General features: G+C 35.9%; 1 protein-coding gene across 1 annotated transcript in view; it reads left to right on the top strand.

The window, feature by feature from the left end:
- The window catches only part of LOC143860102 (SCY1-like protein 2 A), a 31,725-nt gene that overhangs the window by 7,651 nt on the left and 6,251 nt on the right, over positions 1–17,823 (top strand). Inside the window, exons 3-9 of the mRNA XM_077370622.1 lie at positions 5,405–5,515; positions 7,240–7,422; positions 12,655–12,781; positions 13,966–14,027; positions 14,168–14,254; positions 15,202–15,288; positions 16,389–16,502. Coding sequence (XP_077226737.1) covers positions 5,405–5,515; positions 7,240–7,422; positions 12,655–12,781; positions 13,966–14,027; positions 14,168–14,254; positions 15,202–15,288; positions 16,389–16,502 — 771 coding nt within the window. The remainder of the gene's footprint in view (positions 1–5,404; positions 5,516–7,239; positions 7,423–12,654; positions 12,782–13,965; positions 14,028–14,167; positions 14,255–15,201; positions 15,289–16,388; positions 16,503–17,823) is intronic.

Below are 17,823 nucleotides of genomic sequence, written 5' to 3' on the forward strand. Positions count from 1 at the left end.
CTAGATACATGAGGCATTTGAGAGTTTCTTGACGGCTCGAGTGGAAATAGAAATTGGTCCGCAGTGTTTTCCCAACATCTGCGATAGACAAATAGCAGGGTCATTACAGCAGTGAAATGGCGAAAGTACCCTAGACAAATCAAAATTTTTTGAGGGCAAGGGTAGGGGAATTAAGGCAAAAGACGTAGACAAACTTCTAGGGCTTTCCAAATCCAAGATATGGAAATTGAAACTCCAAAACCACTTCCGGGTGTTTACATCTCCATAGTTACCAAAATCAGTCCCATAATTGGAGCAAAAATAAAAAACTAATCCTAAAACTAAAAAGAAGGAAACTCTTGTGAGACTTTGTATCCAATCAAGGCACATGTTTTGCTTTAAATCTAAAATAAAAAATATATAAATTCCAAAGGAACTGAATTACGCCAAAGAAATGAATATTAGAAAGTTCATAAAATTAAAAATAATATAACTTGTTACTTCCGGACTTTATAAATCTGTGATTATATCTCAATTTTTAGAGAACAAAATAAAATCTCAGTGAAAAATTGTTCGGGAAGAAACCATGTGATAGACTGTACATGAATCCATATAAGAAAAATACACATGTTGGCTAAAAAATGAAAAAGCGCATGACCATGTTTTGATAATGGGATGAATGTCTTTGTTTACGCTCATCTAATTGGCTGGTGATAACTTTTTTGATATTGTTATAGCTTTTGAAAGAAGGTTAAAAGAGTGTAAAATGTGATCTGCCAATTATCAAAACATAGTCGTGTGGTATCAGTAGCTTAAATAAATTACGAGTATTAGTTACACGAATAAGATTTAGCTTAAATAAATTAACGAAGATTAGTTACACGAACAAGTTTTTGCATAAAAATGGAATGTATAATTGAAAGAAGATTGACAGTCCTAACTGAAAAATAATAATTATAACAACAATAAGGATAGAAAGCAATAGAAAAAATATTCAGCATATCCAACTCTACCATAGAATCATGTTACCTCATTTCTACAAGAACAATAAAATCCTCATGTATTTGAGCACCTCGGTCCCCGGGCTTTGCCCCATTTCTCAATTAATCACTGTCATTCAAAAAACAAAAATACAAAACCCTCACAGCCGAAGATCTAGAAGGTGAATACCAAAGAAACATAATGTGAGAAATAAAAAAAACATAATTTAGCAGAGTAAAAAAAATTTATAGCCCTACCCAGACCCCGCAATGGCGGGAGCCTCGTGCATTGGGCTGCCCTTATGAGGGGACAAGATGTCCCATGAAGTAAGACAGGCAAACATAAGTTTTACAAAAGGGCCATCATGTCCTTTTTTAAATGCAATTGCCAATCTCCATGGAAATCTCTTGTTTCTCCTGCAACAAAAGATCACCTCAAAACCTCAGTAAATGAGAAGAGAAGATATACCATGAGAAAAGAAGATATACAGGACAGATAATTTTTAAGAAGCTGCTGTTGAAGACATTAGAAACAAAGAAAATAAATTTGAAAATAAATATTACAACTGACTTGAGCAGACAAAGACTGGTAATTTGATGGAGGTTGTGATCTCTTTGGTGGATTAACCAGTCTTTGTTGTTGGTTTCCAGGAACCCCACTTGGATCGCGTTACCTAATGTTTTTACAACTACTACAAAATCCTCATGTATTTGAGCACCTCGGCAGGCTTTGCCCCATTTCTTAATTAATCATTGCCATTAAAAAAAATATAAAATCCTCACAGTCGAACATCTTGAAGGTGAATACCAAAGAAATATAATGTGAGAAATAAAAACAAATAATTATTATAGCATATGAGGAGACAAGATGTCCCGTGAAGTATGACGACAAAAATATTACAAAAGAGGTGAAAGAACAAAAGGTTAAAAGCCCTAAGAAGGAGAGGAAGAAAGAACTCATGCCAAAAAAAGAGAGATAGCAGATAAAAATTAGAAAAATCTGGAAATAATAAGCAGAAAGTATTAAACTGTGAACTGACGACAAAAATATTACAAAAGAGGTGAAAGAACAAAAGGTTAAACGCCCTAAGAAGGAGAGGAAGAAAGAACTCGTGCCAAAAAAAGAGAGATAGGAGATAAAAATTAGAAAAATCTGGAAATAATAAGCAGAAAGTATTATACTGTGAACTCATTCTCCAAAAAGTTATGACCATACTACTGAGTTGACTACGCCACAAGCCTACCGCTAAAAACAATAGACCCAACAGAAATTCAAAGAAAGGCAGAAGACAGCCTCATAAGGTTTCACTGTTTTGGGGTCATGATTTGATTACGACTATGTCGAAGTATTCTGCGAAATCAGCCACATTGTGAGTGAGAGAAAGAGGAAACAATGGAGATGGAGTAAGAAAGAGTTTGGGAGAGTGCCTGAGAAAAGCAAAGACCATACACCTTACCTTGACATCACGATGGATATGCCCATGTCAATGGAGGTATATTCTATCTTCATAAGATGGCAAGCAAGAACCCTCAGCCATGAATGGCATGAGCACCCATAGACAACAAATGAACAATGTGCCCTGATCACACCATCCAACAGAAAATGTCAAATGCTGACTCAATTTTCTCCTATGTCATCAGTTGGACTCTGATGTATTGTAGGCATAATGGATTCCCTTGAATATATTCTTGCACATCAATGAAACCTAACATTAAACTAAACTATGCAAAATCACTCAAATAGCACGGCAAGCAAATGTAATATTCATTTAGACAACAGCAAGGGAAGTCGAAATCCATTTGAATATTATATGAATGCCTATCGCCTATCTCCTAAGCCTAGGATATGGCCTACCATGTTGATACACAGTCAGAAAACCTGCAAGAGGAACACCATGTAGGTAAAATATTTTAACAATCTTCAGCTGCTTCATTAGTACCTCTTAAGTGAGAAACATAAGGCATTAACCATTGCTTGATGCACAATATCAAAAAAAAAAAAAACCATTGCTTGCTGCTTAACTAACTTAAAATCTGCATTAGTAGATTGCAACATGTGAATCTACTAACTTATTCAATCAGGAATATGCTTGACAACATGTTTGACAACAGAATACCAGTAGCTTACCAAAAAAAGCAACATGAAAGACTTTTCAAAAACTATTTGCTCATCCATTTCGTCAAAATCCAAGTCAATTCTGCCCCACAGTTCGACACTATCATTAATTGCATACAATAAAATCGACTTTCTTTGTCTAAACCACCCCATGAATAATCATCACATTCCAAGAAATCATCACAACATTTGCTTAAAATCCATTTCCTCTCTCTAAACCACTGCATTCCACACTTTCATCAATTGCATACAATAAAATCAATTTACTCTCTCTAAACCACTGTTCCACACTTTCATCAATTGCATACAATAAAATCCATTTTCTTTGTCTAAACCACACCAAAAATAATCTATCACATTCCAAGAAATCATCGCAATCACCGCATTCCAAGAGACCGCGTCTCTCGGGAATTGCATCAAACTGTTTCCGAGCACTCTAGCCCCAGCGCTGTACGTCTAGCCCCACTTTGCATAAACACTAATCATAACATTCCAAGAAATAAATTCTTTTTGAGGCATTATGTCAAACAGCCAATGTGCAGATCCTAATTCAAATCTAATATGCTTTACCTACATTGATTTAAAAGAAATTTAAATAGATGAGTACTTTCTCCCTCACCATGCCACTGATTTGGGCTCAAATTCCACATTAGCAACCCTCACTCCAAATGTAATCACGATCTTCATCAATGTGAATGACAGAAATGTAAATTCATCAGAACAAACAACAATGCATGAAGGCGAATTCTCTACATGCTATCTCCCACGGAGATAAAACAGAACAAAAAAGGCAATACCTCTCTAACAAACTGGAATCCTAAGTTCCCAACAAAGCCATCAATAGAAGATGTCAAACCAAGAGATCCATCAATCGAAAACAAAGGAAGATAAACAAAAAGGAAAAACAGGAAAGCCTACCATAGAGGAAGGTTTAATCGGAAGTGGGCATCGTCCAATAAATGCAGATGAGCCCTAAAACAAACCCAAGAAGGGCAGTGGAGGTTTGCAGTGGAGGAAAAGAACAAACTTCAACGGACACATAGTTTCGATGACAGGTGCTGCATTTCGATGGCAAGTGTTGATGGACGACAAGAGAGCAACAGGTGTTGCTTGAGGATACAGTGATTTTTGGACGGATCTTCAGGGGTAAGGAATGAGATGAAAAGACAAAAACACCATAGGTAGCTGGGGCGGTCTTTATGGAATAAACGATCTTTACGAAAAAATAGAGAATCTAAGGGCCAGTGGAAGCAACACCTGGCGGATACAATAGGCATTTTAAAGGAAGACGCAGACAAAATTTCACTGGTTTTTGCTTTTAGAATAGTATAGGATTTTGGTTATGAATTACAAACATTCTTTTTAGAAGAATCACAAACAACTTCTCCATGATTTGATCTTATTAGATTTGGAGGTTGTTTACATGGCCATACTAAGCAAACAACCACACAAGGGAAGAGACCTTGCCTTCCCTGTCCAAGATTGGTTCTAAACTGCTTTTTTTCAGACCCTAGTCAAGAGCATTGAGAAGGTATGAGTATGAAAGGATAACAGGATAATGAAATGTTAATTTTCATCCCATCCAATTATAGTGCTTCAACGAGCAGTATAAAGGAAAAATAAAAATAAAAATGAATTATATAGCTAATTATCCATCATAATTTGTTGTCATGTTCATATTTATTTGGTGTTTATATATTGAGGAAAGTGTTCCTGTGCAGCTGCGCAGGGAGCTTCCCTGCGCTTAAGTGGCTTAAAAAGCCTCCCATTGGTTCGTATAGCGGGTCCACCTTTGCGGGTCCACAAAAGTGACCAATGGGAGGCTTTAGGAGCCACTTAAGCGCAGGGAGCTCTCTGCACAGCTGCGCAGGAACACTTTTCTCTTATATATTTACATGTATGCATTGTTAATTGTGTATTTAAATGTTTACTTCTGTTTTAGATATGATTAAATGATATGGTTCATAGAATACAATGCTTTCTAATTTCTTATTGTATATGTGAATGCTTACTTCTGTTTTAGATATGATTTAATGATATGGTTCATAGAATACAATGATTGCCTGAAATATAACTATCTAATTATGTGTGGAACTTATTTGCTTCTCCGCTCACCGTGAATGCACGAGTGGATTTTTTCAATAGAAAATGGAAAAGGCACTGTTTTGCATTTGTTCCCAATTTTTTGGATGTTAGTTTCTTTCATTCATGGAAAAGTCTTCATTTAGTAATTATATCTGTTGCCGGATCAACGATTACAACTGTGGATTCTTCTAGATGTGGTTTCTGTTATCATACATATGTTATTGGCAATATTTTGCTGTTGCAGACTGTCTTCATCACTTCCAGTGGAGCTTGGAAGCTTGGTGGATTTGGTTTTGCAATTTCTGCGGACCAGGCATCAGGTGATTCGTCCTCTATGCCGCCTTTTCATTATTCGGTGAGTTTATTCTGTTAATAAGTGTACATACAGCATCCACAAGCCCTGTGTTCTTTTCTCTCATTATTTTTTCCTCTGCGTATTTAAAGGGGCATTGCTATAATTTTTAGTATGTAATAGTATTTCTAGTTTCTGATCAAGAGGAGATTATTAAGGAAATATAAGTTGTTGGTCAATGCAATTAATTTCTTTATTATTGTGGGTACCAGTCCCTCAGTGTTCTGTTTTCTTGAAGACCGCTACTATTTTTGATCTGCTGAAAGATCAAGAAACAAAAAATTTGCCTCTTTCTTCAAGTACATTCCTTTGGTAATTCTATTTCTATGCAGTATGTTTCCACACTTGATTTGGATCTAAAAATACTGAACTATATTTACTTCTCTATGTTTCTGCGTTCACAGTCAAATCCTTTTTTGTCAACATGGTCCATAAATCTGGAATAATCCTTTAATCAGGGAATGGGTGGACAGGCTGCTTTATTGTTTTCGCTGTACTCTCTCTCTCTCTATTGTTTCTATAAAAAGTTTCCCCTCTGTATCAAACGCTGTCAGGCTGTAAGCTGACTCTGCTCAGAGCAGGATCCATGTATACATTGTTTTGAGACTTGGGTATGCAGACGTTGTCCTTTTGGGAAGTTTTATTAAAAAAGAAATTAGTTTTAATAAAGAGTCAAAGACAAATAACTATATTTTTAAATAGGTGTCACATTATAGCCACTTAAAAAAAAAAAAAAACTTATTTCTGGATAATATAATATCATTTTAAGGATTCATTTTCAAATTATGCAGTGTACACTAACTGTAACTCATTGTTTTATACACTTTTAGTATAATTTCTTGCACTAGTCCCTAAAACCCATTATCTTCTGCATTGTTAGAATCCTAGAACTAACCTCTTCCACATTTTAGTGCTTTGTTTCCGTTTTGATATATATATATATATATATATATATATATATATATATATATATATATTTTGTTTTCTTTCCCGTTTGAACACTTGATATGTGAATTTGGTTCTCCATTTCACGAAGTTGTGCTACGTTGTTTCTTGCTGCTCCTTTTCACCTTCCAGCATACCCAACATTTGACTCATGCCATTATTTGCCCTTATCCCTAAACATACACCATCTTCTGCTTCGCTAGAGGTAAGCTCTTCCACATCTGAGAAGTTCATATGTTTGAATTTTTTCTCTCCTCATTTGAGCACTTTATATGAATTTGAATATCCATTTTCTTCTACAGCTATGAAGTTGTGCTACATTGTTCTTTGCTTTTCTTTTCTAGTTTTCTAGCTTCCAACATATCCAACGCTGGACTCATGTCATTATTTGACTGTTATAATCTACAATTTCAGCCACACTATCGGCTAAAGCGTAAATGATACTTGAAGTGGATTTTAATGGACTTATATTTCCTACATTAAACATTTTTTCGCAGTCCATCCCATGTCTCATCTCATGACCGCTATCTCCTCTTTCTGCTGAAATTCTGAAACTATGAGTACTAAACTTATAATAACTGAGAAAATAAGGTAGGCATTACGCAGATGGCTATGATTTCTACACCCAGAAAATTGTGTCCCATCTACTTGGCCTTTGTCTCATGAAACTCCATTATTCAATTAAGCTTATTCATTCATCTTTGTACTATATCTTAATGTAACTGATATGTGACCAATGAGTCAAATTGAACATGTTTACTGATTTAGTTTGAATTGGGCAGGAGTATGATGTTGAGGATTCTGTGCTACCCCTTCAACCATCTCTGAATTACACAGCCCCGGAATTGGTTCGGAGTAAAGCATTCACGGCTGGATGTTCTTCTGATATTTTCAGTTTTGCATGTCTTGCCTACCACCTGATTGCCCGCAAGCCTCTCTTGGACTGTCACAACAATGTTAAGATGGTATTTACGACTTGGAACTGCATTTGTTTAGCAAAATTTGATGTTATTTATGGTGCCTTTTAGGATTTCGGAATGCAAGTAAGGTGTGTAGCTGCCATCTTCAAGACAACAGGAGATCAGCTTTGAAACACACATCACTCTATCTCTTTATTAAGAGCATGGTTTGAAATCTCGGTTTCGGCATAAATTTCGGACCTAGCCGAAACCGAAATTTAATCCCGAAATTTCGGTCGAAATTGAGTATAGAGGCACGAAATGTCGTTTTTTGGGACCGAAATTTCGGCCGAAATTACCGAATTTCGGCTGAAACTTGGTACGGGAATAAAAAATTAATATATTTTTATTTTTAAAATTTTTTTTGATGAAATTGCCGAAATTTCTGAAATTTCTGAAATTTCGTACGTTTTGGAAATTTCGGATTTCGGTCATTTCGGTGTTGGTGTTGACCGAAATCCGAAATTTCGGTTGAAATTTCAAACCATGATTAAGAGTCACCACTCTAGTGATTAAGTGCTGTCTAAATTATATTTCTTCCATACCTATAACACATCACTTTTGATGTGCAAGTGTTGCGGACAAAACTACCTATTTCAAAGTAAATACTATGTTAAATTACAAAATCTCTCGCAACATGACAATAATATCCATGATGGTCCTATGCCATTAAAAAAAAATCCATGATGGTCCTGCTGTTTCTAACACATCTCCTTGTGAGAAAGCAATGCCAACAAAGTGTAATTCTCGCTTTGGACCTGACAAAACTCTCAACTTCAACATTTTTTTTCGAATGGCATCAACTTAAACAATTTTGTTTAAGTATCAACTTAAACAATTCTAACTACAAATACAGACAGAGATGCCATGAATGTGCATGGCATTGCCTGTGCATTGATATGATGCAAACTTGCATTTATGAACTTCTTGCCTGTACTGAGAGTCTGAGACAGATAAGGAATATGGACATTGTCATTAGGTTTTAAAAACTCTGAATACTACAGAACATTGATGGCTTGGGTCATGTTTTAGGTGCAAGTTGGTTTCATAACTGGAGGAAAAACCTCAACAAGAAACTTAATAGGCTTGTTCAAGTTTTATCGACAACCCAAAAGCAAGATTTTATCGATAACCCAAAAGCAAGAATTTCTTATTTTGTCAAATTATTTTTCAATTTTAAAGGTTGTACTGGGTCGGATTTGAATCAATTCCAATTCCAAACCCTTCCCATCCCGTTTATCACGACTCTTGTCATTGTCATCATCATTATTCATTACTATTGAGTTGTGATTGAGATTGGTTAGTGGTTTATTGCTTGTTTTTTCATCATAACACAAGTATTGGTTTATTTCACTGGCAATAAACTTGCAAGTTCTGATATCTTACTCTTTGATGATTAATGGTCGAATTATGAGATGGCCTTCACTTTCAGGCTGCCAGAATGGGATCTGTTTGCCTAGGCTCTTAAGCTTCACAGTTTACCATGCGTTAGTTGTTTGTTTCAATTGAAGCTTATGAACTAAAACACTGACTTCAGAGTGGTCCCACTTTATGTAACTTCGTTCCAAAATCCTTTCTTCACAACAAATCTTACATGCATGAAATGAGAATCACATACATAAAATACATTGAGATTGAATTTCACTCTTGTGAGAAGAAGTTTTATTAAATTGGTGGGAAAGCACACTTCCGGCTCTAATGAACGTTAATTACATTTCTCAAAACAAAGAAGCCACCTTTGATTATTCATTAAAAGGTTCCCTGTCTAAACACAAATTTCGAGTATTCCATTTTATGAATCCTCTTGGAAGAGACACGTCATGGAGAACTTTTTAGAATCCGACTCACTCAGGTCCCCCTGAAAGAGGAATTCCTTTGAGTCGTAGAGATGTTAACTATTTTGATGCTTCTTTTGTTAGAGAGTCCTCTCGGAAGAGGAACTCCTTTGAGTTGTAGAAAATAATGATAGCTTTATTTCGACTCTGTTTTTGAAAAGTCCGCCCGAAAGAGGAACTCCCTCGAGTCTTATTTTTTACTCTTTTTTTTTGTTAAGGGTCCTCCCGGAAGATGGACTTTTTTGAGTTATAGATAATAACGATAACTTTGTTTTAACTCTGCTTTTGTAAGGGAGTCCTCCCAGAAGAGGAACTCCCTTTAGTCGTATTTTTTTACTTTTCTTTTATAGAAGGTCCTCCCGGATGAGGAGCGTTATGAGTCATAGAAAATAGCGATAGCTTTGTTGGTCCTCCTAGAAGTGGAACTCCCTTGAGTCATATTTTGCATTTTCTTTTGTAATGGGTTCTCCGGGAAGAGAATCTCCTTTGAGCCATCTTATATCTCCCAGAGGAGAGAAAATCATGTTCTCGCAACTCTCTCTATCTCCCCCCCCCAACCCTTCTCTGAAATGGAGGTGACTCATTTCTTTCCTCGCAAAAGTTTCGTTTAAACTCTTGTTTACTTTTCCTTAAATTTAGGAATTCCCTCTCTTAAATTTAGGAATTCTCCCTCATTAGAGACTTATCACTTACGATTTCTTAGGCAAAGATCCTTCCTTCTTCTTGATTTGTTTCTGCTTATGACCTTTGGGAAGGGTGGAGAGTGATATGAGGATCAGCGGCTTTGAAGCAATAACCGACCCAAGCATGGGCAACCCCCGGCATCTGGCTTTGTGAAATTCAATTTTGACGGCTCTAGCTTTGGTAATCTTTGTCTGGCAGGCATTGGCAGGGTCCTAAGGAAATGTGAAGGTGAGGTGTTGTGGGCTTTTGCTGGCCCCATTGGGATCTCTAATGCAACGGAGGCTGAAGTGAGAGCGTTGCATCAAGGATCGAAGTTATTGGCTAGAGATCAATATGGATAATGTATTAGTAGAAGGAGATTCTCTGAATGTCATTAGATGGCTCAAGAAATCTCAAAATCCACCATGGCGTTTCGATCACCTATTTGATGAGATGTTTGATTGGATGGTTCAATATTCTTGGTCTTTTTGTCATATTCGTTGCTTTGCTACGTTTGGCAAGAGAGGGAGTCTCTAAGGATGCTCTAGCTCTTTTCGATTCTCTTCCTCCTTAGTTCCCTCTTTTTCTTTGTATTTCGCTTTCTCGATGTATCTTGTTTTTCTTCTCTATGTATTTGGCTTTGTACTTTGACCACCTCAGTCACCTTATTTTATAAAATTGGCTATCATTTTCATAAATTTAGTCGTAAGTTTTTCAACTACATTTCTCTTTTTTAAATCTTTTTTTACCTTTCCTTGAATTTAGGTATCCTTTTTTTAACTTAGACATAGGTATGCGACCAATCTTCTTTTTACTGAGGTCGGTCTTTACTTCCTCCTTTTTTGTAAGATTTTCTAGCTCAACACCTTCATTGTATGAAACCTGACTTGCCCATGTTGTTTTCCCATGTATATCTCAACAAGTATCAATTGTATGGTTCGAGTCCACAATGGGTACACTTTCTTGGCTCAGGGTCTCTACCACGATCTACCCGGGAATCACGACCATCAAAACCACTATGACCACCGCAAATACCGCTACCTCTTCTACCACGGCCACAACCTCCACCTATAACAAGGATTGATCTGTCACTATGGATAGCCTGCGATGAGTTTCCACATAGTGAAACTTTTTGAAGACATGCAAAGGTTGGACGATATCACTTTTCTGCCCTAAATTTGATATTTTACTGGCTCGTATTCAGATTGTATTCTATAGTGGAAGCAGCTACTCTGAACTCTTCAAGTTGCTATCTGTGAATTGAAATGTCCTTCATAAGGGGATGATATACATTAAGCTCCTCCTACATTCCCATAGGAACCACATAATATTCCCTAACACTCATATCACCTTGTTGCAAGGAGAATATTTCTTGATACAATTGGAAAATATGTGAAATGTTCTTATCAGATGCATACATTTCACATAGTGATACCCAAATTTCTTTAGCAGTATCAAGAAACTTTACATTACTGCTAAAAAATGGATCCATACTATTTTTGGGCATTCTCTTGGATCCAATTATTATAAACAGGTGCGCTTGGGGGGCAGTACTTCATCGTTAAGTATGATACCTCAATTTCTCTTTGCAGTCAAGAAAACTTGAACTGGTTTGGACTCTTGGAGATTATTTGATCCATTCAGTTTAATGGATCACCAGATGTGTCCCCTACTTTACTCTCCATTATAATCACAGAAACCAATTAATCTGGAATAAAGGAACTAAATGCAGCCGGAAGACCCAAAATGCAACATACTATTTGGAGGAGTGCACACACTGTCCAACAACACTATTTCACTTTGAGAATCAATTGGAGCAAATCAGCACACTTCTGTGAATCAATAGAAGAACTTAATATGCTGGAACACCATCAGAATTGGTGGGTGCTCCTCTACCTTCCTTTCTTCATTTTTCTCTCTTTCCCAATTCCATTTGCTGACTCTCCCAGATTTAGCAGTACTATCAGTTCATGCCCTGTTGCCACAGCTGGAGGGCATTGGTATTTTTAGTCTATACCCTAAATTTCTGAAAGATAACAAAGGAATATATTATAAAAGGATATAGAAAAGCAGTAAAAGAGGACAAGATAGCCTCAATAAAATAACAATGAAACAGAAAAAAAGAGCAAACAACTAACCCAGGGGTGCACCCTATTCCAGCTAAGGTGTCTTTTGAGTGTACTTACCTTAGCAACTAATTGTTAGCAATGTGTTCCCTTATTGCCTCTACTTTTGAGATCTTTGGAAGCATTGAGGTCAGAATCGATACAAATGAATGACTGAATCTTTTATATATATTTCTATGTAGTGGATTTTGTACTCATGATATTGCTCCATTTAATTTCTTTAGGCCATCTAAACTAAGTATGGCTTCTTTGTTGGATCTTTTTTTGGGATCGTGGCTTGTTATCAGTGATTTCCTAATCAACAGTCCCGAGCACAGGAAAATCTTTAGAAACACAGGTTGCTTCGTACGATTTTGTTGGAATATACTGTTAGTTTAGTTTTACATTTCAAGTATATCATTATCATTATTTTCTGTTTCTATTTGGTCCATTATGTGATGCTGTTCTTATATATTTGGTCGCCAATAGTGGAAACAACAAAGAAAAACATGGATCAATTTCTGATTTCAGGTTCTTGTCACTGTGGTTCTAATGATGCAATTAGGGGATTCTATGTTTTTCTTTTACTCTTGACAAGATTCTTGTATTGATTTATTTTTTATTGGTTAATGCAGTATATGAATAACTTGACTTACTTTTCACATGAGTCCTTTTCATGCATCCCGTCCGATTTAGTTTCTGACTTACATCGAATGCTATCTATGGATGAATCTTCCCGGCCAAGTGCTTTGGATTTCACAGGTAAGAAAATGCAGTTCTCATGCAACGTTTTCCGGATATTCCTAGCAAGGTTTTAAATTTCGGTTTTGGGGGCAATTTCGGACCTAGCTGAAACCAAAATTTCAGCCAAAATCCCGAAATTCGGTAAAGAGACACGGAATTTCGATTTTTTGGGCCGAAATTTATGCCGAAATTACCGAAATTTCGGCTGAAATTTGGGAAAGGAATAAAAAATTAATATTTTTTCCAAATTTCGCCAAAATTGACGAAATTTCCGAAATTTCGACCAAAATTTGGTACATATCGCCAATTTCGGTTTCGGAACGTTTCGGTTAAATCCGAAATTTCGGATTTCGGACGAAATTTAAAACCTTGATTGCTAGTAGTGAAGTATGAACTGTCCGTCTTTTTATCATTCCTCTTAAGTGATTAATGATCTAGAATTTAGCTGGTCCAAGTCCAAATCCTCCAAAGCAACTTTGTCCATTTAACCATTTCCTTTGGTGTATATAGGAGATCCCTAGTTGTGTTATTAGGTCTAGGTCTACATCATTTGTTCATTTTGATTGGATCCTCTTTTTGTATACCCGGGATGCCATAAAGTTTCTTATGTCTTTTTTTTTTTCAATAAATTCTTTGGTGTGACTGAATCAAACTGTTTATCAAAATTAGATAACCTGTGCCAGTCAATAATCTTGATAAGTGTTCAAATGCCACTTCCGTTAGCGTGGATGATTATTTTCTTTGATAGCTTTTGTATTTTTGTACAAAGCTTGATACCAAACATGAAAGATTGCAGAACAATGATTAAATTGTTTTCCAAATGGGATGCTACTTGTTTATGCAGTACCGACCGCGACTACTGCAACACTCAAGAGTCGTCCAATGTGCTGCCCTCTCGACTTGCTTCTCTAACTCTATAACATTTTTTGTTTTTTGATATTTTTGGGCCAATAATCGGCTGGGGCCCTCTCCATCGGTTGTCAGAATCTGAAACGAACAGGGCCTTAGTAACATGGTTTTTTAGTGGAGAAATTTAGAATCGATGATTTTCTTCTTAATTATTCATCATCAATGTCTTAGACTCGTAGGATTAGGATTAGCTTATGAGCAGTTGAGAGTACCTTCTATCATACTTCCGTTGTTGTTTCTCTTGTTGATTTATATGTGAGAACTTTGTTCTAAATTATTTTCTTCATTTGCAGGTTCTCCATTTTTTCGGGATGATACTAGGTTGCGTGCTCTTCGTTTTCTGGACCATATGCTTGTATGGATACCTTTTTTTTGTCTTGGTTTTGGTCATATATTTCGACTAGGGATGTCACAGCACGTTGAATGCGAATGGCAAGTTGACTAGTAAATAGGTTGAAGTAAACTTTCTCAGGGAATTTTTTTTATCTGCTGCAGGAAAGGGATAATATGCAGAAATCCGAGTTTCTAAAAGCATTGTCGGATATGTGGAAAAATTTTGATTCTCGTGTATTACGTTATAAGGTTTGAGCTATGTCTTTTCTGATACTTTATCATCTTAGGTATCTGTAACTCTGCTATATTTTGCTTCTAGTGATTCCTGTTCCCTTTGAAGTATTTGTTTGTTCGGTTAGGACTCGTTCCTTGGAAAGAGTTTGCATAGTAATAAACAGACTACCTTGGTTTCTGTGTTAAGGTAGTTGAGTTGTTTCCTGAACTCAACTAGCTTCGTAAGGAAGCTTGTATTTTTTTTTCTTGAAAATTTTCACACAGCTTTGCACCAATAACTAGACTTCTGACATGTTCCTTGTGATTTAGATATATTAGAACTGATGAGTGAGTGCCGCTTGCAGAGATGAAAGTAGGCGAAGTCTAGTGAACTGGAAGGCTGGGTGAAAACTTGTAAAGAATTTGAGTGTCGAAACTTGAAAACTTATATATTTGAATATTCAATATAATTAAAATAATAGTATAATATTTCCCCAACCTTCGACCGGCTGCCCTTTTCAAAATTCCCTGTTTTCAAACCAAGTCTTCTTCTCTACTGACAGAAAATTGAAGAGTAACCCATTTAGGCTGCGTCTCCACACCGTATACTAAGATTAGAAGTTTCTGGAGTAATCAACCAATGCTTCCCCCATCAATTCTTTATCTTCTATTTGAGTACTTTCACACTCCCTCGGCCACCTTTCCTCGCTCTGCTTTCAGCTAATTCCCTTCCACCGGATAATGGGGTTCCACACTTTATCCCTTGAACTTTTCTAGGATTTAAAGTTCTAGGTGATATAGTAGGCCTTTTTCTTGTGATTTGTCTTTTTGGTAGTCAATTACTCAATTATGCTGCAGTTTATGCATTCTTCGGTGTACTTGTATGCAGTGACTTATTAAATACTTGGATATAACAAACAGCATATGAATAGTTTATGCAATTAATGAAATGTGTAGGGCTTTTATGATACCATTCCCTGCAGGTGCTTCCTCCTCTTTGTGCAGAGCTTCGGAATATGGTTATGCAACCAATGATTTTACCCATGGTTCTTACAATAGCAGAGTCTCAGGTGAGTATATGTTTTAATCACTGTTTGTATTTTGCATTACACAAATGTTCTGAAAAAGGAAATATTAATCCAGCAGTGTTTCTTTGTCCATACGATAGATGTAATATGAAGTGTAAACGGTTCCTTCTACAATATTCTTCATTTTCAGATTACTAAATTTTCATTTCAAAAGAAATGTTCTCCATTTTCAGATGGTCAACACAGCAATTTTGTATACAATTGCATTCAAACACATTTAAAAACAGAATTCTTAAATTTACTCTGCAACAAAAATTGGTACATGGAACTTAAATCTGATTTGTTTGATTGAAATCTAGTTTTTGGACTCCTACCGAAAGTAGTTTTCCACTTTTTGCCCTTTGAATTTAACTATATTAAGCTCTATTTGCTAATTGAGCTTAAGGGGATGCAGTCTTGTGAACTTTTCAGAGTTACACAGAACTCTAAACACAGAACTCTAGCAATGTATTGATGCATTTTTATCAAACCTTCTGTACGGAGAATATGTATCTATACACAGAACTCTAGCAATGTATTGATGCCATAAAACTGTTTGGGGTTTCTCCTTTTTTGTCTTATTTGTTGCTTTGAGGTTTGTTCACGTGTCATGGCTTACAATGATATCATTTCGTGTGCAACATATATTGGCTTAGGTTACATGGACTGGTAGTTGAGTTCACTGGTTTCCATTTCACATTGATAAAAATGACACAGAAATAAAAAACAAACTGTTTCAGTGGCTTAATTTCAAGTTAGGAGGGTTAGGCTGCATTGGATCACTGATTATGTTTATTATGGATAAAAAACAAACTGTTTCAGTGGCTTAATTTCAAGTTAGGAGGGTTAGGCTGCATTGGATCACTTATTATGTTTATTATGGATCCTTTTATGCTAGTGGATTCTGTGCATAAGTGGGAAAGTACACAGAAATTAAAAAAAAAAAAAAAACTGTTTCAGTGGCTTAATTTCAAGTTAGGAGGGTTAGGTTGCATTGGATCACTTATTATGTTTTTTATGGATCATTTTAATTTTGTGCACAAGTGGAAAACTTGATTAAATTTTCTAGAATGATCCATTTAACATTCGGTGTTTTATTGTAGGATAAAAATGATTTTGAGCTTTCAACGCTGCCAGCACTGGTTCCTGTCTTGAGTTCTGCTGCGGGAGAGACACTATTGCTGCTAGTGAAGCATGCGGAGCTTATTATTAATAAGGTGATTTGGGTCTCATGGTAGTAATTTTATCTGAGTGATCATTTATTGTTACCATGGTGTTTAAAGTGCCATCGCTTCTTAAAGGAAGTTATGCCCTAGGTTTTTAGTTTCATAATTTCTACACACCGTGATTAGAAGGCTTAACAACTGTCCATTTTCATTTTTTTCTAGATTATCATGGCTAGATTTACTAAATCCTACTATTCTCTTTAGCAGCCCCTTGTCTTCTTTTGTTGTAGAAATCCATCTGGCAATTTTTGACGATGAGAACTGATGATTAATACATGGAATTAATTCACTGGAATCATTGTTATACTCTTTCAAGAAATTAATTCATTGGAACCATTGTTTTACCATTTCCTTGTCAAATATCTATTTTCATATTCTAGTCGTATGAAAAGATGAAATGTGAAAAAAAGAGGCAAACAGTTGGGCAAAAAAAAAACCCTTCTAATGGCATGACATGACCAAAAAAAAAAAATACCCTTCATGAACTAATTTTCAAGACAGTGAAAAGCCAGCTTTGGTGTCCAGTTAACATCAACACTGACAGGAGATGTTTGACTGGCCGCCAGGAGCGGTGTATTATTTTGGAAATAAACCCTGAGATTGAGGTATTTTTGCCATTTTCACTGTTTTCTTCATTATGCTAAAATTGAATTTAAATGATCAAGGGCAGAATCATCTTACCCCAAACATTGAAAAATTGTCTTACACCCTGAAGTTGATTTCCACTTAAATTGAAAACCTGTAAAACCAATTTATGTGGAAATCTATTTCACCGGGAAGAGTTTTACGAGCATTTAAATGCTACCTATAGTTACACTTCTGAACACCAAGCATTTTATTATTATATTATCAGTCTATCAGATAATATGAGGATTATTCTAAAAGAAATTGTCTTCTGGTTTCTCATTTAAGCACAAGTGAATTGTCTCATGAAAGTTGAGACACATACTGAGTTTAAACACCTTATAATATGTTCGGATCATATCCATTGTAACCAATCCATACACAAATTTTGAGCACTCTAGTAAGTTCCTTGGATATAACAATTAAAATATGTTCGTATCATATGCATTTTTATAAAAAAATTAGCATATTTTGAGTTTACCTCTATTTTTTTGCACTGAAGGTGTTGGTTGCCCAGTGGGCTCTTGATTGGGGCTTTCAAAGTTGGGAATTATAGTCTATTTTTTTTTTGTCTATGGAACAGTCGTAATCCTTTCAATCTTAACCTTTTGTTAAATTGAGTGATTTACAAATACGCTGTATCTGTATTGGCGTACTTGATTGCAATCTTATGTGTTTTGCAATTATT

Source organism: Tasmannia lanceolata, unplaced genomic scaffold (genome assembly GCF_043159265.1).
Source record: "Tasmannia lanceolata isolate RefF3 unplaced genomic scaffold, GAP_Taslan_0.1 ptg000037l, whole genome shotgun sequence".
In the NCBI taxonomy this organism is placed as follows: domain Eukaryota; kingdom Viridiplantae; phylum Streptophyta; class Magnoliopsida; order Canellales; family Winteraceae; genus Tasmannia; species Tasmannia lanceolata.